The 24,824-nt window shown below is 40.8% G+C and overlaps 1 protein-coding gene and 1 long non-coding RNA gene across 2 annotated transcripts in view; one reads left to right on the top strand and one right to left on the bottom strand.

Annotated features, from left to right (window-relative positions):
- Positions 1-1,933: 1,933 nt before the first annotated feature.
- LOC122639998 lies at positions 1,934-24,822 on the bottom strand. The gene is made up of 5 exons (XR_006329610.1): positions 24,772-24,822; positions 24,559-24,657; positions 24,430-24,476; positions 12,444-12,453; positions 1,934-1,943 (listed from the first exon to the last, which is right to left on the bottom strand). It is a non-coding gene; the product is annotated as an uncharacterized LOC122639998 (long non-coding RNA).
- LOC122639997 (cullin-4-like) overlaps positions 3,506-24,824 on the top strand; it is a 77,997-nt gene continuing 56,678 nt past the window's right edge. The window contains exons 1-3 of the mRNA XM_043833071.1: positions 3,506-4,004; positions 21,849-21,964; positions 22,069-22,415. Of these exons, the coding sequence (XP_043689006.1) occupies positions 3,647-4,004; positions 21,849-21,964; positions 22,069-22,415 (821 nt within the window). The 5' untranslated portion in view covers positions 3,506-3,646. The remainder of the gene's footprint in view (positions 4,005-21,848; positions 21,965-22,068; positions 22,416-24,824) is intronic.

The following is a 24,824-nucleotide window of genomic DNA, read 5'->3' as shown; positions in this document are numbered from 1 at the left end:
TACAGAAATTAAATAATAAATAATTGCCACTAGGACACCATTCTTGGGTGTACATCTACATCCAAGTCACAGCCACCGGCTCCACTTGATTCGCATCCAACGGTGCTCATCAAGAGTTTACCTGCATATCAACTAAAAAGGGGTTGCGCAATGGGGTTAGTTACACCAGTTAGTGAGGGAACAAAGGGGAATGCACATACATACACACAAGCAATTTCAAGCAGAATGATACATGCTAATGTTAGATTCATTTTCCACCTAACATACAAATTCTATCGGTCAAGTATATGCTACTGTGATAACTCAGGAGACACTGAGGGTCACTTAACTTATCGCCCCAGTGAAACCTCAATTTTCACACGGGAGCCTACGCCGGTAGAAACCATCCGGTTACCCAGTGGCAGACCTCGATAGCCATCACTACCCCTGACCTAGCCTCTCCCACCTCCACAGGCAACATGTGCTCAGACTATCCAACACATAAACCCCTATTGGCAAGGGTCATAGCATAAGGGAACAAGCATCCTAGCCACAGATATACTACATAAAAGCCCTATTGTCCCGAGAGGTATTCCGGGTGCATCAACGTCCCATTACATCTAGTACCCGGGTACCAGCACGGCACGACACATATAGATCTGGATGACATATGACAGTTTTCATAATTATATAAATTAGGGTTCCGATACCGGCACACCCGGCACCGTCACCCAATGGTGAGAATAATATCACATTCATAACCGTTCACATTTGAATAATAATGCAATCCGCACAATGCTTATAATTATATAATAGCATGCTTAAGATTGCTTATTTTATATATTCAAATCCAACAAAGTCACCCAAAACCCACTCACCTAACTCGGGTGTCACCCGGGGTGGTTGACATGAATCTCACCGGTGCACCAGCTATCCATCGAGTTGGGTAGCCTAAGAATACAAAAGCAATCATTAAAACATGTATAGAAGGGTCCAATGCTAGGCTCCCCCAAGGTTAAAATCAAGTTTCAACTAAGACAGCACGAGCGAACTCACGGATGGAAGCAGCAGGGTGAGTCCGTCCTTCAAAAGAATACAAGGAGCGGATCCACGGACGGAACTTCTTACTTGGATCAGTTCGTGCATCCGTTCGATTTCTGAGACACACTCGAGAGTGAGCGGATCCATGAGCGGATGCGCCATCTCAATCAGCCCCTGCATCCGTTTGATCCCTGAGACATACCCGAGAGCGAATTGACCCACGGGCAGATGCAACAAATTGAATCCGTTCCTTCATCCGTTCAGGTCAAATCACAGGGATTACACTAAGCTGACTGACGGAAAGTACCACGATTGGTGGATCCGATCGTGCGTCCGTCGAAAATATTTTTTGAGATTTCAAAGGGCTTCTCCTCCAACTTGAAGCTTGGGGTACCCCTTGGACTTAGGGACATGGAGAGGGTGTCTAGGTCTCCTTAAGGTCACTAGAACCTAGGCTTACCTCATAGATCCAAGATCTCACAACGATTTGGTCTCAAAGATAGGGTTCCATAGCTTAGAACCAAAGGTTCAGCTATAATGGTTGCAATGCAGCTTAAAGCAACCTCTTCTAGGGTTCGGTCAGCACCATTTGAGCTCCCATAAGGGTCGAGCTTCACCTTGAGTCCCAATTGGAACCCTAGGTTAGCCCAAGCTCAAGGGATCTACTAAAATGAAAATGGAAAGAGAAGTGCCAAGTATTTAGGTCATACCTTGGTGAGAGGAGCTCCATTTTCAGCCCTAGCCAGCCTTGAAGACTCACCTCCTTTTCCTTCTTCCCTTCCTTTCCATCTCTTCTTCTCCCCTTGTTCGGACAGCAAGAGGAGGAGATGTGGGGCAGCCAGCCATCTTGGCATGGCTTCCATCCTCTTCCCTTCCCCTCCTGTTCCTCTCCTACCTCTACTTCTTCTTCTTCCTTCCTCCTTCTCCTCCACGGTTTGCTTGGGAGGGGAAGAGATAAGCGAATACGGGGTTAAGGTTATCTTTTAAGGTCTAATGGGGCCTTAGGTCATGTTTGGTTAGGTGCCCCCAAACACTAGGTAGTCCCTTAGGTCTTAAATGGGTTTTAGTTTGGGTCTTAGGGCATGTTTGGCCCAAGTTTTAACCCATTAGGTCCATTTAGTTAATTAGGACATGTTTGGGTTAGTCCTAAGTCCTATTTGTCCACTAAGGCTCATTTGGTTTAAGTTAGGGTATAAAACCCATTATTTATTTTAAGTTAAATCTTGTGGGCCCACTAAACCATTTGATGGTAAGGGTAAGGGTCCATATGGTCCAAGGGTCTAAGTATGGTGTCCGAGACACGGGGATGTGGGTCCCACAGGAAAATAAACCAAGAGGGCAGGTAATAGCACGGGCAGATCCTTGGACGGATCCTCGAGTGGATTCAGTTCGAGTGAGTCTGTTTGTGACTCCGGTGCTGCTGTCAGGGCCCAAACTTCAAGGAAAATTGCGGGCTTTGACCCGTACTTCCAAGACTTCGAGGGGACACTTATAATAAAATATTAGGTTCAAGGTCATAAATGTTGACCATTGCCACCATGGCATGGCCTTTTGGTAAGGTCTAAATTGCCCCGGGGTATTAGGGTATATTTCGGGTGCGGGTGTAACACTTTTAATGTTGCAGACCTGTACAAGTACTTTCCTCTGGAAGTGCCACTTTATTCAAATTGTAACCTAAGGGCAAGTTATTCACAAGTACGAGGGATTGATGTGGAGGAGATCTCGAACAAGTTCCTGGATCGTCTGGAACGGCAAAAGGTTACGTAGTCAAGTTGTAAATATTGTTATTTCAACGTCACTGCTGGGACCATAACTTTTGATTGAGTGGAGTTATTGGAGCCGTAACCATTTTATGGTTTTTGGGGCGCACAGAGTTAGGTGCATGATTTAGGGTTTGTTCATAGTTTCATGTTTTTACATTTTTGCCCTTCCTTGTAAGCTAACCTACCTATATAAGGTCGCTTTGGGACTTCTGTAAGATGGACTTCAATTTTTCAATCCAAAGCTTCATAGTTTGCTCTTCTTCCTCACTAGAATTAGGGTTTCATTTACCTTGTGGATTCGAGGTTCGTCAATGCTAGAATGAAATCTAGCCCATCGCACTTCTGATAACGTCATAAGTCTCATGTTTTCCATGTTATGCATTACCCAAAAATACTAGCTTACTCTACCGTAGAGGCTCAATGAATCTTTACCCATATTATATATAGGACAAGAGATCATTGCTTGGTTGTTGGCCCCTGCACCAACATGAGGACCATTGAGAATGCATGTAAGGGTATCAACAGGTTGGGTTGGATGGGGCGGGATTCAATCAAAGCCTCAACCCACGCTTGACTTGCCCGACACCGTGCTGGCGGTTCAACCCTACCTCTTGCGTCACCCGACTTCGCAGTTCGCATCCATCGATGAGCCTTGGCTGGGGTTGGGCATTTGGGCCTCCCCATACCAAACCCACACATTGAGAAAAACCAAAAAAAAAAGAGAAGAAATTCTCTGAAATTCTCATTCTCTTTCGAATCATCTTCATCTTCATCTGTTTGTCTCCGCCCCTCTCTCTCTCTGTCTCTCTCGTTCAGTCGATTTCCATAACTAAAGCCAATTACGATGCGCTTCTGATTGATTGATGTCTCAGTCTCACCATAACAACAAGCGCCCGAACTGTAACAGCAGCAGCAGCGGCGGCGGTGGTGGCCCTTTTCAGACCATGAAGAAAGCCAAGTCGCAGCCAGTGACTTTCTCTATTGAGAAGAACGGAATTAATCAGCAACAACAGCAGCAGAATCAGAATCATTTCGTTAGTGAAATCGACGAGTCCTCGATGATTGTTGATGAGGATCTCAAGGCTGATGCTTCCGATGTATCTCCCATGGCCCTCGGTGTTGGTTGTAGCGGGACGTCTACAGGTGTCGCTGCCAATTTGTCAAGGAAGAAAGCCACGCCGCCTCAGCCTGCAAAGAAACTCGTTATCAAGCTTGTCAAAGGTACGCCATTAAATTTCAGTATAGTGTCAGGGTTTGTTTTTCTGTAAAGGTTCGAACTTTCTTACTTTGTCGAACCGGAGAAGGAAAAATTTACTTGTTTCGCATCATAGAGAATCCACTGCCCTTTAAATGTTTTTTGTGTTTGCATGATCTAGTCGTAGCAATTGGGGTAGAAGATGCTGCAATCGCGTGTTGTATTATAGAGTCAATGTTGTCCATCATGTGAGACGATTCCTACTACGAAATGTTCGTACGAGTCATGTTCTTGTGGAAGGGTGGAGCTAAGGATTGAATCTGTACTGGGATCTGTTTTTCTTGTCTGTTCTCAGGGGCACCTGAGAGAAGGCCCCTGGGCTTTCTATTCAATTAATTACATTTTTTAAGGGAAGGGGTTGGGGGGGGGGGGGGGAGATCAGCTGCAACAAGCTTCAAACTTTGGCCTTCGAATTTGAGCATTCAGGAGCTGTTAATGTTTAGTATCCCATGGCTCTGTAGACAAAATTTTTCGCTTTTTTTGGGTCTACTGCTTTTCATGGGTCACTGATTAAAATGCTAAGTAGGTAATGTGCGGTAGATGTCAGGAATATAGCTAATAGTTCATTTGTAAGGTGGATTCACTGGAACTAATCTACTGAATATCACTCCCAGTCCCTGCAATGTAAAAGCTGATGGGGGTGGTGTAATGTAACTTTTAATTCTTTCTTACCATCTAAGAGGAGGGGACAAAGAATGTGAATCAGTTTATTTTGTTTTTAAAATTTTCCAGGATCATAAATCACTTCTTATCCTGCACACATCGGACCAGTTGTTAGTTACTTAGTTGTTACCAATTTATGATGGGCATAACCGCGAGCAGTAATTTTCCCTCTCTACTCACCAAAGAAGGTTCAATGTTAAATAAGGTTTTATTTTCAATTCCTACATTGCATGTTGGACATGTTTTGTCAGCATGAAGGGCATTTCTATTTTGGATCTGGATCTTTAAGCTCTTACAAACTCGCCTGCAACCTGCTATTCGTAATCAAGTGATAATGGAGCAGGTCCAACTTCCATTTTGAATTTGATACCCATAATGAATTCCATATCCATATTACATATTGTATTTTGGACATTGTTAGCTTATCTGATGCTGAATCTCTCTCTCTCTCTCTCTCTCTCTCTATATATATATATATATATTCATGTCCAAAATGCAATATATATATTAGGTTGAATTGTTAGTGCTGATAACTAAACAACATTTAGGATGTAGTACGATAATAATTTGGGGGTTGTGTGGTTGTAGTATACCAATATAATCATGCTACCGACATTAGAGTATATAGTAAATGAAAATCTTATCTCCTTTAGGTAGTTGAGTTAGATTTTATAACATTATTCTTTGAGAAGGAGAATACCTGAAACCCTGATGAATGACAGTATGAATGCCTTGGGATATTGAAGTTTACAAAATAGAGGGGTAGGCATACCCATCATTGGAAATATGGTTTTAGATGTTAAACTACTACCATCTATGTGGTGCTCCTTCTAGCTCTGTTGCCCCCATCTCTGTGTTTGTCTTTCGAACCTGGAGAAAAGGGTGAACAACAAACTATGGGAGCTTCTTCCTTTCCTCCAGAAAATCCTGTGATAGACAGGGGCGTGGGATCCACCCTACAGGAAATAATGCTTCTGTTATGGCAGTGGGTGCAGTGTGAGTCATGTGACACACGGAAGAAATCATACTTGAGAGCAAGCAGAAATCTGGTTTTAGATGTGAAACTACTATAGAATTTTAGTCTCTTCAAACAAAACAGAATTTTAAATACTGTTTTGAATACAAGAACAATTTCCAACTTTAGATATCAAGATGTGTTTTGACATATAAAGAGAATCAGAAATCTTAGAAAGCCCTAATCTGAGATAAGAAATCATATTTAGGAACCTGACAAGGCAAATCAATTAAATGAATCAATAATTGAAATTGATATACAGGATTAGAAAGTAAAAGAAACAGAGATTGGAACTATGGAAGTGAAAATAATACTATCAAATGCCATTTACAATGAACTGTTGGTTGAATTTTGACCATTGAACCCTAGGACAGAGGAGACCCTTTGATGTAGGACAGCAAGGAATAATGACCATGATAGCAATCCCAACTCAATACCAGAAGGCTACACATATTATTAGAAAGTTTAAGAAAGAGGATGACAACTCATTTGTTGAAATGCGTTGTGGAGAATTGAAGATATAATGATATCAAAGACTAGAAACCGGTAAACAAGAGAAAGAGAGAAAAGACGAAGAAGAAGCTTGAGGAAGGAGTTCAGACTGCTAGAGGAATTGCAGAATCGCATAGTCTAGCAGTGTCCTCCATACGTGTTTATATAATTAGCAATTACATTAAAGATAGAAGCCTAGAAGCTTCCCATTCCTAGTTAGAATAGCAGTCCAAACTAGGAGACAAAATCTAACTAAAAGACTAAACAAGGAACACCATAAAGCAAAATAATAAACTAGAATCTAGCCTACAGCCCATATACATCCAGACAATTGTACCCCAACAGTACATATAAAGGTCAACATTACATAAAAGACAAGCTTTAATACTCCCCCTTTAGCTGGAGCATATAGGTCACCCATACCCAGCTTCAAACAACTTTTCTGGTAGGTAGGACCAAACAGAGGTTTGGTGAACATATCACCAAGCTGATCAGCAGAAGAAACAAAAGGAGTAACAATTAGCTTCTTCATGACAGCACTCCGCACAAAATGGCTACCAACTTCAATGTGCTTGGTTCTCTCATGAAACACTGGGTTGCTGGCAATGTAGATAGCAGTTTGGTTATCACAATATATCTTCATAGGTTGAGTAACTGAAAATCCCAACTGATGTAGGACAAAACATGAAGAAGAAGAGGCCAAAACACTGTTCACGTGAACACTGTCACAGCCTCTTATTTTGCCTTGGTGGAATATTATTAGAAGATCCTGTGGGGCCCAAGACCAGATCATGTGAAGACTTTTTAGAAGGGTCAATTTTGTCTATGTGTGGGGAATTAGGAGTTTAGTTTAGTTTCTATTTTTAGAATTATTCTCTAAGATATTTTGTGGTTGTCTATTAAGCAGCATTAACTCAGTTTAGTTTCTATTTTCAGATTTAGAAAGTAGGCTTAAGTTTTTATTTTCTTTTTTTTCTTGAGGAGCAAGTCTTGCCCTCTATTAACTGTAAGGCTGCTATAGTCACTCCCCACGATTTATCTCAGTTGAATGAAAGTAATTTTCCTGCTGCAAGCATGGTTATTTTCAAGTTTGATTGTGAAGCTTGAAGGGCTGAAGGAGCCTTGCTGGGAGAGCTAAATCCAACTATCCCAATCCTTCTATTTTCATATTCTCCATCTACTTCTCTTCACCATCGAACCACTGTGCTACGGTGACCATTCCACTGCTGGGAATACCATTCGAGCACTGTTGCTGCTATCCAAGTTGCTACTGCTGTTGCTGCAGACCATCATTCGAAGGTTGAAGACAACTCTCCACACTTCTGTTGCTGCTGTTGGTGAGTCCATCGATTGAGATTGCTGCTGCACCTCTGCAACTCTCTTGTCTGCAACGTTCTAATTCCATAACACCTCCAATTCTCCACCAACCCTGCTGGGTTTTGAAACACTGTTTTCCCCCTTCCATTCCCTCCACTTGATTGTCACTTCCACTCCATCGCACTGCCTGAACTTCTATTTTCATTCTCATCCCTCCATCTTCAATTCTAACCATCAGAATTGATCCAAAGTTGCAGACCAGACTTCATTCACCAATTCATACACTCGGTTACTGCTGGAACCGAAACAGCACTGTTTTGGAAGGTTTCTCCAAACCTTCTATTTTGGTGTCACCCCTGCAACTCCCAATCCTGCCATCAGAAGTGTACCAATTTTGAAGACAAGTTTCCCCCTGCTGGTTTCTACACTCGATCCAAATGTGGTGACCATCACTTGGCTGGTTTGACCATAAACCCTAGGTTTCTAATTCTGGTTCTGTTCTTCATTTGAATTCTTACATTACTAACTCATGAAGTAATGAATGCAACCACATCAATTCAGCTGTATTATGTGCCATCGCTCTATACTCAGTCTTAGCACTAGATCTAGCCACCTTTTCTGCTTCTTGCTTCTCCATGTGACTAAATTGCCACCAATAAAGGTGCAAAATCCTGTGGTAGACCTTGTATCACTACTAACGCTAGCCCAGTCAACATTGGAAAAACCTACCAGATCAACTATGATGAGGATGATAAATGAGCCCCTTTCCTGGAGCCCCCTTCATATACCTTAAGATACAACAAGCTGCCTCCTAAGAACCTTCTCTGGGATAAGGCTATCCTGTTGTTGTTGTTATAGACTAATTCCTTTATTACTCCCTAGTACTTCAAGGCCAAGAGAATACCTAAGGGTAGTCAAATCTTTCATCTGAAAACGCTGATGTAGATAAGCTTTCACTTTTGAAATCCTGGATGCATCATTCCCAGATATAATGATGTCATCGACATAAACAACTAATACAACCACCTTAGAACCTTGGCGCCGTACAAAAACTGAATGGTCAGAGTAGCACTGTGAAAACCCATAGCGAATAACAATGTAGCTGAACTTATTGAACCAGTTTCTAGGTGTGACAGTTTTAAACCATAGGTGGCTTTGTGTAGCTTGCATATTGTGTCAGAATTCTCCCCCTGAGCAACATACCCGAGAGGTTGCTCCATATAAACCTCCTCATGTAGATTACCATGTAAGAATGCATTTTTGATATCCATCTGATAAAGAGGCCAGTCTAAATTCATAGCCAAAGATATTAGCACCTGAACTGAATTTAAGCGAGCAACAAAAGAAAATGTTTCAAAATAATCCACACCATAGGTTTGAGTATTCCCTTTTGCTACCAACTGGGCCTTGAATCGTTCAATGGAGCCATTTGGATTGTACTTTATTGTGTACACCTAGTGACACTGTCACACCGCACGAGATCCTTACCTGGAGGCAAATCCAATAGAGCCCATGTCTGACAAGATAACAAAGCATCCATTTTCGTTTCTGTAGCCACTTTCCTCCTAGGATGAGATAAAGTCTCATGATGATTTTGCGGAATGGTGTTAGTGGATAATGAGAAAGCAAAGTCATGTAACGAGGATGGAGATGAGCTATAGAAACATAATAGTCTATAGGATAAAGTCAATAAACTATCTTGGATTTTTGAGTGCAAGAGTGAGTACCATTTCGAAGAGCAATCGGTATGCCAGTAGGAACATCAACAACAAGATCAGGCTGTATGGTGGGCTTAGCAAGGACTGAAGCCAAAATGGAAGACACTGTCTTCTTACGCCACTGATATACTTGCAGTGGAGGAGGTGATGTAGTAACAACAGAATCCTCAATTGGCACAAAAACAGGAATAGGAGGTGCAAAACTAGTGTTAGTAGAAGATGTAGGTATAGATGCAGAGGGAAAATAGTATGAGGTATTTTCGAAAAAGGTCACATGAGCATTGAGAAGTAGGATCATGACATTTGTAGCCTTTTTGAATTCTAGAGTAACCAAGAAATATACACTTAACTGCCCGGGAGACAATTTATCAATGTGAGGTTGCAAGATATGAACAAAACACCCACAACCAAGATACGAGGCGGGAGGGTAAATAAAGGGGCAGTTGGATATAAAATAAAAAAGGAGATCGATTATCTAGAACAGAAGAAAGCATCTGGTCAATTACAAAGCAAGCAGTGAGAATAGCATCACAAAAAATGTTTGGGAACATGTATATGGATCACAAGAGACCGAGCAATTTCCAACAAATGTCTATTTTTCCGTTAAACCACGACATTTTTTTTTTTTTGGGGGGGGGGGATACCGGATACGAAAAATTCGTATGATAAATCATACCATTAACCAAATAAAAATAAGAAATTTCAAGTTGGGTATATTGCAACAACAACAAACCCAACCTTATCCCAACTTAATGGGGTCGACTACATGGATCCAAACAAAACAAAGTAGGGAAAACTAAGGTCTAAACAAAAAAAAAAAAAGAAAAAAAGAGAAAAAGAAAAAAGGGAATGAAGGGATGGGGAAAATAGGGATGGGAAATGCGATGAGAAATGAAAAATGCAAAATGACAAATGAATGATGGAAAATAAAGAAAAATGAAAGATGAAAAATGAAAGTAAGAGAAAAGATGTACAACCTAGCAAGTCTGAAGAATCTCAGCTAAATAGGGTTTGCTACATGGATCCTTGCCCTCCAATATGCTCTACTTGAGATCATACTTGGTACAAGTCCTGGACTATGCATGTCCTTCCTCACAAGTCACAACGTCTCTTATGGTCATTTTAGGCCTGCCTGATGCAGATTCATCACCGAAATGGGCTTATTTTATTAGGAATAAGTCTAGGGTTGGGTTATATGCATGTTGGGCCTTTGATCTCATGGGTTTTTTTTATGTTATATATTACTTTTATAGGCCTAAAATATGGGTAATTAGGATGCATACGGGATTAGGTGTTTTAATTCCTAAGTTTTTATTTTTATGTAATTAGTGGTCATGTGATCACTTAAGTGATCATGTGACTTGGTTAAGTGGTCATGTGATGTAAGCTGGGCTGGATTAGGACTCTATAAGTCCAGCCATGTTTTGAGTCTATTTCTTTTAGTATTTTAGTTTCCTAGTCAGTTTAAGTTACCTAATAGGTTAAGGATTGGGTCAGGCCTTTCCTTTTTAGAGTAGGAGTCTATTTTTGAGTCTTTTATATAAGGTTGTAAGGGGGGAAAGTAGGGAGCACGAATTAGATTAATGAAAAAAGCTATTGTTTGCTGCCATAGCTACTGCTCTGCTCTGTTGAGTGTTGCCTTGTGAGTTACATCAAGGTGAAGGGACTGGTGGATCTCCAGTTGACTCCTTGCGTCTGGTAGTACCGGGAGGATCTGTTATAAGGGATTGGTGGATCTCCAATCGACTCCTTGCATCTGTTAAGATCAGGAGGCTCTCTTATCCATCTTCAAAGCTGCTGCTGCCATTGAAGATCAGTTTTCAAGTAAGTAGTTTACTGTTACAGCATTCAACCTTCTTCTTCTCATCCTCCAACCTAAGGCCTATCTATCCCCATTGATTCCCCTTGTTATCCACCATTAAAACCTAAAACTTGCAATTATTCTTCTCCCCTTCTAGAAGGTCACATGCAAGGTGATTTTTGTGAGAATTCTGCCCAGCCAAATCTGACCGTTAGAACCTGCTAAAAATTTGATCGAATCTTCCTCAAACCCTAAGAGAGACTCTATTTAAATTTCAGCACCATCCACCCAGCCGATTGTCTGAAATTACAGTTTTACCCCTCTCTCCTACTTCTACTAGGAAACCTCCATAACTCCAGATTTAACCATATAATTTAGCTGTAACTTTCAGCATATATTCCCCTCCACCCTACCCACTCTCGACCTAAAGCCCTTGCCCTAACTCCACCTCTAAACCCTAGATTCCATCACTTCCCTATTTCCTAAAACCCTAACCTTGCTGCCCAATTACATCTAAACTACTTCTACTCCTCCAAAACCAATAAATCCTAGTTCATTAGACTCCCCTAAACCTGTCTAGTTTTACCATATAAGACACACCCCCATTACCCTAACCCTAACCCTAAATTTAACCTAAAACCTCAATTTTGCCCCCATCGAACCAGCAGTTCTACAGGTCCTGGTTGTCTGACTCCTAGTAGGTCTCCTACCTATCTAGGACTACATTAAGTGGTATCAGAGCCATGGATGAGCATGACAGACCTTTACCAGTAGCAACCGATCCTATGGCTGCAATGTTATAGCTGTTTCAGAAGTTCACTGCTGAACTGAAGGCCATATCTGAAGAGATTAGAGCTGAACAGAGGACTGTCACTGAAAGGTTGCAAGTAATTCAGCAAAAACAGGTTGCATCTCTTAGGGACAGCAATGATCCCCTTGAAGAGGACAGATTTCAAGTTCAATTAAAAGTACATGTAACTCTGGGAAGAGAAAGGAATTATAGAGATCAATCCAAAGATCGCAGAGATCAATCCAGAGATCACAGAGATCACAGAGAATATAGAAATCACAGAGATCATAGGGATTACTGGGAATACAGAGATCACAGACATAAGCACAGGTATGACAGAGAATATAGAGACTACAAAGAACGGCCTAGACCTCCAAAGGCGTTCAAGTTGAGGGACTATGATGGCATACCAGATCCACAGGTATTTTGTGATTGGTTAAATGCTTTAGATGATTATTTTGATTGGTATGATTTGCCTAAGCGTAGGAAAATGAGACTAGCACATAATTGGTGGAGAACCCAGATGGATTATCCTGACTATCGTGGTAGAGAACCTGTTACATGGGTAGAGATGAAAGAAGATATGAGTAAGAAATATTTCCCACGGACGTTCAGAGCTCTACAACAAGGTAACTTAAATTCCCATCGACAACATTTCCACCAAAAGACCTTCAAATCTGTAGACAACTTGAAGCCTCCATCAATGAGATTCAGTTTGCAAGTTGAAGATTGTTGGAATTCTAACACCAACAATGTTAAATCAAAGGTTGAATGCAATTTTACATTGCCAGAGGGAATTGAGAGAGCACTAGTTGAAGGTAAAGCTGAAGTGATCACAATGACTTGTGATGAAAAAGAAGAGACAGGGCTTGAAGCTTCTAAGATGGAAAGTCAACATGCAGAAGAATCTATTGAAGAGGTCAATGTTGAAGAGAACAAAGTAGACAAAGTTGAAATAGCAGAAGATGAAGAGGTGTTTGGGTGCACTCCACAGGAAATCCTTGTCATTCAAGATGATGTTCTTGAAAAGGTACAGTAATGTAGCCTAGGTAGGACAAAGCCCACTAGGAACCAGGGGAAACAAGTTTATGTAATAGGGCTGGCTGAATGGACAGGTTTAGGTAATTAGGGCAAAAACTAGGGTTAGGGTTAGAGTTTCGAGCTAGGGTTTATTTGGTATTGAAGTGCAGGTTTTTATGAGTCTAATGGTATAAGTTGGATCGAATTTGGTTGAGGTTGGAAATCTAGGGTTTCGGGTAGGATGCCTTATGAAAATGGACTGTTTGTGAGATCTAGGGTTTAGGGGCAGATTTTAGGAAAGGGGCTTATAGGGTTTTAATATGCAGGTTTAAGGGATCCTAATGATGTAAAGAAGTTAGGGTTTGTATAGGTTTTCAAATTCTGCTGTAGGGGGCAGAATTAAGTTGCAGATTTAATGGAGGTCGAATGTGATGGAAGAAGGTAAATAGATCAGGTTTGTATAAAGGAAAACAAAGGGCAGCAGGTTCACTTACTGTAATGCAGAAATAAGGTAGCAGCTTGAAGATTCATAGAGCCTCCTGACCTTCACAGTGCAAGGAGTCGCAGGAGTCCACCCACCCTTCACCACCTTGAGTCCACAAGGATGCAAGCTCGCAGAGGAGCAGAGACAGCAGCACGCAGGCAGCAGTTTCAGATTGAAACAAGAGTTTTTTTTTATGCAAAATTTAGTGGGGGAGCCTGCCCACGATAGATATATTTATACTGAATATTAGGGGCCAAAAGGCCTTGCACATAATCAGATTTGAACTGGGAATTCCAGTTCTAAATCCTAGAAACAATCCTAGTCAGATTAGGAGTAATGACTCTTAACCTGAATCCTAATAAAAACACAGCAAACTCATACTCTAACTGGGAGTACAAGCGTAAACAAACAAATAAACAAATAAGTCATCCCTCTAAAATCGTGGAGGGGAACAAAAGACTATTTTAACCCTATTAACTAAAACATTTAAAACTAATTATGGAAAATAGAAGGCTCCAACGAAACAGGCCCAGTTAAGGGCTTTTCTTCTTCTTTTGCATGCTTGGACCTACATCAGCTCTCCCCGACTTAGAAACATTCATCTCCGATGAATGGGTGAATGCCATGTAGCGATCATATAACTCCGGATCAAGTCTCTTGAAATCATCAGCATGTATCCAAGTGCTGTCCTAGCGTGGGCGACCTTTCCACTTGACAAGGAAGGAGTGGTAACCGGTGCCTTGACGAGTCATCTTGTGCATATCATCCAGAACCTCTTCAAGCACATCTTCTGTAGGTGGCTTTAGTTGGGGCAGTCGCAACATGTGCTCTGAATCGCCATCATCTGAAGGGGGGCAAGTGGGGAGCACGAATTAGATTAATGAAAAAAGCTTTTGTTTGCTGCCATAGTTGCTGGTCTGCTCTATTGAGTGTTGCCTTGTGAGTTACATCAAGGTGAAGGGACTGGTGGATCTCCAGTTGACTCCTTGCGTCTGGTAGTACCGGGAGGATCTGTTATAAGGGATTGGTGGATCTCCAATCGACTCCTTGCATCTGTTAAGATCGGGAGGCTCTCTTATCCATCTTCAAAGCTGTTGCTGCCATTGAAGAACAGTTTTCAAGTAAGTAGTTTACTGTTACAGCATTCAACCTTCTTCTTCTCATCCTCCAACCTAAGGCCTATCTATCCCTATTGATTCCCCTTGTTATCCACCATTAAAACCTAAAACCTGCAATTATTCTTCTCCCCTTCTAGAAGGTCACATGCAAGGTGATTTTTGCGAGAATTCTGCCCAGCCAAATCTAACCGTTAGAACCTGCTAAAAATTTGATCGAATCTTCCTCAAACCCTAAGAGAGACTCGATTTAAATTTCAGCACCATCCACCCAGCCGATTGTCTGAAATTATAGTTTTACCCCTCTCTCCTACTTCTACTAGGAAACCTCCATAACTCCAGATTTAACCATCTGATTTAGCTGTAACTTTCAGCATGTATTCTCCTCCACCCTACCCATACTCGACCTAAAGTCCTTGCCCTAACTCCACCTCTAAACCCTAGATTCCATCACTTCCCTATTTCTGAAAACCCTAACCCTAGTTTCTGCCCAATTACATCTAAACTACTTCTACTCCTCCAAAACCAATAAATCCTAGTTCATTAGACTCCCCTAAACCTACCTTGCTTTACCATATAAGACACACCCCCATTACCCTAACCCTAACCCTAAATTTGACCTAAAACCTCAATTTTGCCCCCATCAAACCAACAGTTCTACAGGTCCTAGTTGTCTGGCTCCTAGTAGGTTTCCTACCTATCTAGGGCTACATTACTGCCCCTAGCTCTTTTAGCTCGTAAAATGGGGATCATATCACTCCTCCTTACTGGGGCGTCCCTAGGCCTCTGTTGAACATGACCATACCACCTCAAACGACTCTCTCGGAGCTTGGCATTGATCGGGGCAACTCTCAAGTCGGCTTTAATACGTTCATTCCTTACTTTATCCTTCCTAGTTTTTGCATACATCCAACTTAACATCCTTATCTCTGCTACACATAGCTTCGCATAACGACACTTTTTAACAACCCAACATTCTGCCTCATACATCATATCCGGTCGTACAACAGTCCTATAGAACTTTCCTTTAAGCTTTAAAGGAATACGTCGGTCACACAACATTCCGAACGCACCTATCCAATTCATCCATCCCACTTTAATTTTCTGTGAAACATCATCCTCTATGTCACCTTCTTTATTTATGATTGACCCAAGTATCTAAAAGTCACTTTGTGGTAACTCTTTTTCCCCAATTCGCACCATGTCAATATCCATCATTGTATGACTAAAATTACACATCATATACTTCGCCTACGTTCTACTAATCTTAAAGCCTCTTGATTCCAAGGTTGATCTCCATAGCTCTAACTTAGCATTAATCCCTGCTTTTGTCTCATCCACCACATGACCTTATCTTGGATGCTCTTGGTTAGGTCGTCCATGATAAGCGCAAATAGATAAGGGTTTAAGGCTGATCCCTAATGTAACCCAATCGTAATTGGGAACTCCTTACCCTGATCTCTCATAGATCTCACACTATTCACCATGCCCTCATACATGTCTTTAATTAGATCCACATATTTACTCGACACCCCTCTCTTCAGTAGAACTTGTTGGATTATATCTCTAGGGACTCGGCTATAGGCTTTTTCCAGGTCATTAAAGACCATGTAGAGATCCTTCTTGCTATCTCTATATATTTCTATGAGCCTCCTCAATAAGTAGATTGTTTCTGTCGTGGATCTACCTGGCATAAAGCCAAATTGCTTCGCCAAGATATGAGTCTCTCTTCTTCAATGGGCTTCAATAATCTTCTTCCAAAGTTTCATAGTGCGCCTCATTAGTTTTATTCTTTTATAGTTATTGCAGCTTTGGATATCACCTTTATTTTTGTAGATTGGGACCACAATGCTTATCCAACATTCACCTGGCAGCTTCCTTGTGTTCATAATCCTGCTAAACAGATTGGTTATTGGTTAACCAATAAACCCCACAACCTCCTAGGGTTTTCTACATTTCTATTGGAATCTCATCTGGGCCAGGTGTCTTGCCTGCTTTCATCTTTATTCTTTATTAAGGCTTCTTTAACTTCCACCACACTAAGCTTTCGTACATATCTATGGCGTGTGATGTCTTGTTGAATAATGTAATCGTCCGGGTCATTTCTAGTCGACCTATTTCCATTTAGTAGGTCACAAATATACTCATCCCATCTCTTCACAATGTCCTCATCCCTTACCAACACTCTTCCATCTTCCCCTTTGATACATCTCACCTGATCGAAATCTCTACTCATCCTTTCTCTTATCTTAGCTATCTTATGAATAGTTTTTTCCCCTTCTTTTGTGTTTAGGTTGAAATAGAGATCCTCAAATTTCTTCACCCTAGCTATCCCTACAATCTTTCTAGCTTCGTTTCTGGCCTTAATATACCTCTTTTTATCCTCTGTTTCTTTAGTCATTTGCCAAGTCTTAAAATAATCTTTCTTGGTCTTAATGGCTGCTTGGACCTCATTGCTCCACCACCAAGTTTCCTTAAGAGCCTGATTGCTACCCTTCGTTTCTCCTAGCAGCTCCTTGGCAACCCTCTTAATACGAGTCATCTTCTTGTTCCACATCGCATTGGTGTCTCCCTCAAATTCCCACTTTCCTTATTTGAGTAAAAGTCCTTAGGGACTCCCCGTTTAATCTCCACCACCTTATCTTAGGTTGCATAGGTTCCCTCCTCATATGTTTCTGTGCACTGAGGCACATATGCAGAACCACTATTCTATGTTGGGTAGTTAGGCTCTCTCCAGGGTTAACTTTACAATCCGTACACACCATTTTGTCTGCTCTTCTTGTTAGGAAGAAATCTATTTGGCTGGTATGATTCCCACTTCTATAGGTAACTGAATGCTCCTCTCTATGTTTAAAGAAAGTGTTCACAATGGAAAGATCATAAGCTACTGTAGAGTCTAAGACTGAGGTCCCATCCTCGTTCCTCTCCCCACCCTCGTAACCACCATGTACACCCTCATTTCCTCTATGACTACTCCCAACATGTCCTTTCAGTTCACCTCTAATAATAATCGATTCATCCTGACCAAAACCCTACAATAACTCATCCAGGTGTTCCTAAAATTGACGCTAACTACTGGCATCCAATCCTACGTGGGGTGCATACGCGCAGACAATAAGCACAACCTCTTTCTCCACTACCAATTTGATGGATATAATCCTGTCTCCCAGTCTTTTGACCTCTACTACACCATTCATTAGATCTTTGTCTACTATTATACCCACTCTGTTTCTATTACTATGATCTCCTGAATACCAAAGTTTGAAGTCATCCAATACCTTAGTTTTATTACCCTTCGATCTTGTCTCTTGGATACATGCGATATTTATCCTTCGTCTCATAACATCTACCAACTCCAGGCTCTTACCCGTTAAGGATCCAATGTTCCAGGAAGCTAATCTAATCTTATGCTTTTGGGCTGAAAAATTTCCTCTCACTTGCCCTTGTCTACTTATCACCGCATTCGGGCTTATGGGAGACGCCCTAGTAAAAAGAGGACTAAAAGACATGCAAAAGAGATCAAGAGAAAAGAGATCATAACACAAAAGGATCCATGCAAAAGGTCATTGGCAGAATATATTAAAGTGCCGGCTGCCGACCTGACGCACCACTATAAGAAAGTAGAAATAAATATATTAGAAAAGAATATACAAAAGGGTAGCAAGGACTCAAGGAGATGACACACCTAATGGATTAAAAGACACTTGATATGTAAAGTGAGGTGCAAAATCAAGCAAAGCAAGGCACATAGGTGGTAAATTTTCAGTGCTTAAAACTAAAACAAGTAATGATGATAGAGTAAACAAATATTTCAGATTAGCATCAATATGAGCTACAAGCCATGCAGTAAGATTATGCACAAGAGGGCGATGGTCAGTGAGGTAAATAAATTATCCGACACTATTTCTGTTCCAATATATGCACAATGAGCTCTTTGATACGGTGATGCAACTTTGGCCAGCCAAGCAAGAAGATTATGCAGCAGTGTAAAGGGATAACTGAATAGGTAAGTCAGTAGAGACAGATACACACATTCGAGAAGAAAAGGGCGCAAGTGATTATCGGGGGCTCCTGCCAGACTGGGTCAAGGGATCTTACTGTAGCCGAAAATGTGCTGGATCTTACCAAAAAACCAGCACGCCCCTCGGCTCGTGGGCTCGGTGCTGCTGTTCTGGCCTCTTGTTCTGTACCGTTGTAAATAAAGATACTGAGAGGTGTATGGGTTGGTGTACTTAGGGGGGAGCAGAAATCTGCTATGACCTTTTTCTTTTTTTTTATACGCACATTCGGAGAGGTGGGAAGAACGAGGTACTTTGAGTGAGGGGGATGGGGCGAGATGGGAGCGGGGGGAGGGGTTGGTCCTTTGGGCGAGATAATCTGGGGAGAGAGACCTGGGGTTGAAAGATGGGAAAAGGGGGTAGAGGGTGCTCGGGCGGGAATACATAGGGAGTGTGTTTTGGGGGTGAGGGGGTATGGGACGAGCTGGGATTGGGTGGGGGGGGGGGTGTTCCTTTGGGCGAGATATTTCAGGGAAGTATGAGAGAAAGATGGGGGAGGTGGAGAGGGAGAAATTGTGGAGAGAGGATTAGAGATAGGGATAGAGAGCGTAGGCAGAAAGAGTCGGGGGTGGGGGTAGGTAGAGAAGGCGTAGAGCCACGTTGGGCTTAGTTATCAAGGCGTCGCCTAGGCGTCCAGGCTCCTTGGACGCCTTGGGTGCCTAGGCGGGCGCCTTACTGCCTTGATTGTGTCGCCTTGATTTTGGACCCTCTAAAACGGCATGGTCACCTTGCCGCCTTGATAACTATGGCGTTGGGTATATTCAAGAGCATCGGTAGATCAGAATATTTTAATGGAAGCATCAACCTGAGTTGATAAAAATTTTTAAAGACAGAAATGAACTCTGAACGATCTTTCAACAAATATACTCAAGTTAAACAAGAATGATCATTCACAAAAGTAGCAAAATAAGAAAACCCTAATCTATTATTGACTCTACAAGGACCCCAAATATCAGAATGAATTAAAGAAAATAAAGGCCGACTCCTAGACACACTATGATGCAGAGCTAAAGCACTACATCCGCAAGAAGAAGAGAAACAAGAAGCTGCTGCCCAAGTAGAAGTAGTAGTAGTACTAGTTCCATTCTTATTTTTTTTAAAGAGTTTTAAATTGAACCGGCTCACCTGGTTGAACCAGTGGTTCAATTTAAGTGACTTAAGTCACCACTTTATTTTCTTTTTTTGGGTCTACTCCACACTCCCATGATTTAGAGAGGGATGTGGACTAGTTGAGTCGGCTTGGGGTGTTCATACTCCTAGGCTGAATAGGTGTAAGGCCCTTAGGCCATTATTTAAGCAATAGAAACCGTGGAGCTCTTCATTCTCCACTTTTGAAATTAAAATTGCTCTTACAAGCTGCTGCTACTTCTCTTCCACTGTGAAGGCTTGCTTTGTGTCTGATCAAAGCTGGTGGGATTGGTGTGTGATCCAATTGACACAAGCTGCTGCTACATCTTCAGAGGCTTGAGTTGCCTATGGACATGGTCCCTTCAACCCAGATCTCAGAGCTATTCGGCAAAGATTAATGGTTCAGCAAACTCCCTCTTAATTCTGGTAGTACCACCCAGCAGAGAGAAAACCCAGTAACCAGTGATAAAACCGTGAGAGGATAGAAAGAGGAAGAAGAACAGAAGATGAGGTGTCACAGGGAAGGGAAGAGAAGAAGAGGAAGGGAGATCCCACAATCAACCACACAGGCTTCAACCCAAATAACTCAATTCATCTTTTCATTTTTTCAAATCTAGTTCTCTCAACTGTATTACATTGAATATAAAGAAGATTCTCTTGCATGAAAATAGAAATCTAACTAAATTGAAAACCAACTAAAAGAAGAAACTAACTGAAATAAAAACTAAATAACTCCAAACAAAAATCCCCAACGTATCTACCCAATAAAATAATATAAAATGTTGCATCCTAAGTGAACTACCAGCCTTTGCCAGACCAGAAAACTGGTTTAATCCTCGGTTTGGTCTTCCAGAGTGGTTCATGTTTGTCCAACCAAGCCAGAGCAACTGCATCAAGTAGTCTGCTGGGTCTCAACAATTCAACTCCCAAGTGAACTTAAATTCCCGGTGTGGCAAGAACAGGAAAAAGGGCCATTGCCTGGTACTGTGCCTATTTCACAAGGTTGTGGGAGGAGTTGACTGGATTCAGTCATTAAGTAGGACTAAAAATGGAAGCTTGCTAGAATCATGAGAAGGTACTTAATATAAATGGTTTCTTTGACTTACTAGAATAGTAATTATGATTAGTAAATACTTTAAAATTTGTAAAACTAGTAAATTAACAGCATTAGAAATAAAAATGCTTCTACATCATTTTGTATGTCCATACAATATTGTACTCCATAAAACTGGATTAAAGATATATAAAGCCTATGTTTCTACCACTTTAACATACTTGATTCATTAACTCTTTGACTTTAAGACTCTTAATTTGACCTGAAAATTTGAACATAAAATTGTATTCAAACCAACTGATCAAATAGAAATTGACCTTATCTCTGTGAGCAAACTATTAAAAATTAGTGTGGAAACAAGAGAACTTTCCTAATACACCTCGATTGAAACCACAAACTAATGGCGGAGAGCTTGCTTTGCTCATCATTGGACTGAAAACATCACTAATAGTGTGAAGATAAAACGAACAACAGACCTTTTGTTAGACCCTTACAGCTAGAAGATTCCCTTTTAGGGACCATTGATATGGATAGAATGGTAAATTGTTTTGTTGCAATCTTGATCAACTTCCTATGTACTAATAGTGTAGGGGTCTAATACATGAATTTACTAGTTATGGAATTATACATGTAACACATACAGCTAAAAGAAATGGTGATCTAGGCCAATGTGGGATCCCTCTCCTCTTCTCCACAGGATGAGCATTGCACAGAGAAGTTGGTGATGAGATTGTCTTCATTGAGCTCAATCTTCTTTCCTTTTCTCTTGCAAAGTCCATAAGTTAGGTCCACCACATAGGGGTGATGGGGATGGTGGGAAGCATGTGCTTGGAGACTGGCTGATCCAATTTGGTACCACTTTGGCAGGTTTGATTGTCAGATCTTAAACATCCAGTATTTTGGCTATATTAACCTCTTCTTTTGCTGCATCTTCTCTGTTTACTCCATATACGTAGCTTTGCAGACAGTCAGCATGTTAATTGAATGGAAGTAATGGATAATTATCACATAACTTTAATAAAAGAAGTTCCTTTAGGTTTTCGATATACTTTGCACCCTGAAAGGCTTAAATTTTAAGGTATGAAAAGGAATGTTGTTTAAAATGTTCTTAAGTGGCTCAATTTGTTCTTACTTTCTCCTTTTGTTGCCATGAAGCCAAACCGATACTTCCTACCAATTTTGAGGAGGATACATGGGCAATGTTGAAGTCAGCTATTAGTGCTATCTTTTTGAAGCAACCAAACCCTTGCGATTCTGAGAAGCTTTATCAGGTAGTTTTCATCTCATTGTTTTGTTTTTTGGATGCAATACCATGCTGTTTCAACTATGGACTTACGCTGTGGGTTTGTAAATGAACAAATTATCTTGCCCCTAGGCTGTTTATGAACTCTGCTTGCACAAGATGGGGGGAAATCTTTATCAACGAATTGAGAAAGAATGTGAAGCACACATTTCTGCGGCCCTACAGTCATTGGTTGGCCAGAGCCCAGATCTGGTGGTTTTCTTGTCTCTTGTAGAGAAATGTTGGCAGGATCTTTGTGACCAGATGTTGATGATTCGTGGTATAGCACTTTATCTCGACAGGACATATGTGAAACAAAACCCAAATGTGCGCTCGCTGTGGGATATGGGGTTGCAATTGTTCCGCAAGCATCTTTCTTTGTCTCCAGAAGTTGAGCACAAAACAGTCACTGGCCTTTTAAGATTGATTGAAAAGGAAAGGTGCGTATTACTGCTTCTAGGTATCTTAGTTTTACTTGCAATATGAGAAAGAAAACTCGGTTATCTTATGAAACCATCTTTAGGGTCACTCAGTCTTCTACCATAGTACCATGTTTATGGAACCTTTTGCAGAGCTTTGCTTTTTGAGGTTCATGGTTATAAAGATTGGTATCAGATTGCTTGGATTGATTGATCCATGTCAATATTGGGCGTAACCAATCCAATCTCATACATACAATGGATTAGCTGCTCTATTTTGTGTAAGAGGCCGGCCTTCTTTCCTTGGATCAGCTAGTCTTTTTTTGGATCTTCTGACCAGAATGATGAGGATCAGATGACTGGCACCAATCCAAACTATGATACGGATCCTTAGATCCTTGGTTGGGCTATCCGGAAAGAAAGAAATTCCAGGATTTTTGAAAATCATTAGTCCATGGTGGATCAGCATCAGCATCAGCTGGTTATATATAAATTTAGAACTGTGGTTTTGGGCTTCTAACAAAAAAGTTTGTAACCATTGTACATGGGCTTGGTACAGCACTAACTAGTGGTTGATAATTCTTGTATCAGTTAGGAAAGTGGAAAATAAGGAGCGACAAAGCGACTGGTACCTAAAAGATATTCGTTCCATGGGTTTAAATCAGTCCCATGGCAACTAAGGCCAGTTTTTTGTACAGCATTATTATTATTTTTTTGAAACTGGTAAACAGGGAGGTAAATTAGGGTTGTTCAAAATAGGGAGGCAGATGAATAAGTTAAAGTTTGGGGTCCTGGGGAAGAGTAAATATATTTAGCGGGGGTGATTATCCTGTTGTACAGATTTTTGGGCATTGTCCATCCCCTATACCATGTGCATCTTGTTTCTTCCTTTCTAGTAGAAAGTGTTATTTATGAAAAGTGGGATGGTCAAAACTGGTACTTGGAGGGAATCTTTTTTACTTTAAAATTCTTGGTTGAGGGTGTCAAATCAAGTTGAAATAATTTGGGAAGGAGGGTTTGGAATAGAGAAGATTTTAGTTGCTGGTTCTGGTAGTAATTGATTGTTATCCTTGTTGCTTTCCTTCTTTTATCTATTCTATCTTTTACTTCCCTTTCCTGCAATGCATCTGATGAAGTGTGTTCAAAGTCATCTCTGTCCGAGTTGAGGGTCAAAAAGACCCCTCGGTGAGCCGCAAATAGGTTTCAGAGTTTTGTCAGCAGAGTTTAGGATTTGGTTAGGAATTGAACTAGAATTTAATCAAGATAAGAAGCGCAAAGAATACATGCCTAGGAACTATTTATCTTAAATTTAGATTGAATATCTTAAAGAATTAAATTATTGTTGGATTAGGACGGAAGTACCATTACAATTTAGGATATGATAACAACCACCTTCTGGAATAGGTATTGCATGACACTGTTTAGTCCATTATTTATAGGTAAGTGTCTATTACTTATCCAAGACAAAACCTGGTAACTATTCTTGCCTTCCCCCCACCCCCCTGCGGTGCCTCCAAACCATAGTTCGAAAACTCGTCTCGACTCAGTGTCTCGATGATGCATAAGACAAGATGTTTGGTAAACAATTTGTTAGAACAAAACACAAGAAGAGGGCTGGTTCACTTAGTCAATTGGTCTCTTCTCTCACCAATATTATTAATAATAGGGTGACACACAAGAGAAATCCCCAAACTGCCCCTACTAAGGCTATCTTTGGTATCATTTTTCTTTTTGATTTTTACCTATTTAACATAAATCATTAACGAAAACTATTTTTGATCAAAACATAAAAATGGTTTGGTAATCAATAGAAATAAAATGGTTTTTTTGAAGAAATGGGTTTGGTATCCCTATGTACAAAATGGTTTTTTGAAAAAAGGGTTAAGAGATGTTCCCTTCACCCACCTTCCCACCTTTTTTATAACTCTCTCAGCTTCCCATGCTCTTTGAGTTAAATTGCAAAGCATAAAAATCGTATTCATGGATGAATGGATCAGAAATTCATGATAAATTCAAGAGTAGAAGAATTAGAAACGGCACCTTCGCCTGCAAACCCGGCAACGCAGCGGAGAGAATTGCTCCCTGAAAATCATATGAACACCATAGCAAGCACAATTACAGAAAAGTTTAGATAGAAAAAGAAGAAAGGAAAAACGAAAAAAACCTGAGAGAAACCCATGAGACCATCGATAGGTCCGTGCTTGATGATGCACTCTTCGATGTAAGCAAGACATTCATCGAAGTTCCTGTACTCCACAAATTCCTATTCCCAAAACCAAAAATTCCAAATTTTCAGTTTTAATCTACCAGATGCGGAGATGGATAATTAAAAAGGACAGGGAAGGGAGAAAAAAAAACGTTTTAATCCTTATCTTACTTTGTCGAATTGGAACCACTCGTAATAGAGTAGAAGAATCCCCGAAAGATGAT

The sequence above is a fragment of the Telopea speciosissima genome, chromosome 9, assembly GCF_018873765.1.
Source record: "Telopea speciosissima isolate NSW1024214 ecotype Mountain lineage chromosome 9, Tspe_v1, whole genome shotgun sequence".
Classification (NCBI taxonomy): domain Eukaryota; kingdom Viridiplantae; phylum Streptophyta; class Magnoliopsida; order Proteales; family Proteaceae; genus Telopea; species Telopea speciosissima.
This window is presented reverse-complemented; position numbering and strand designations above follow the sequence as displayed.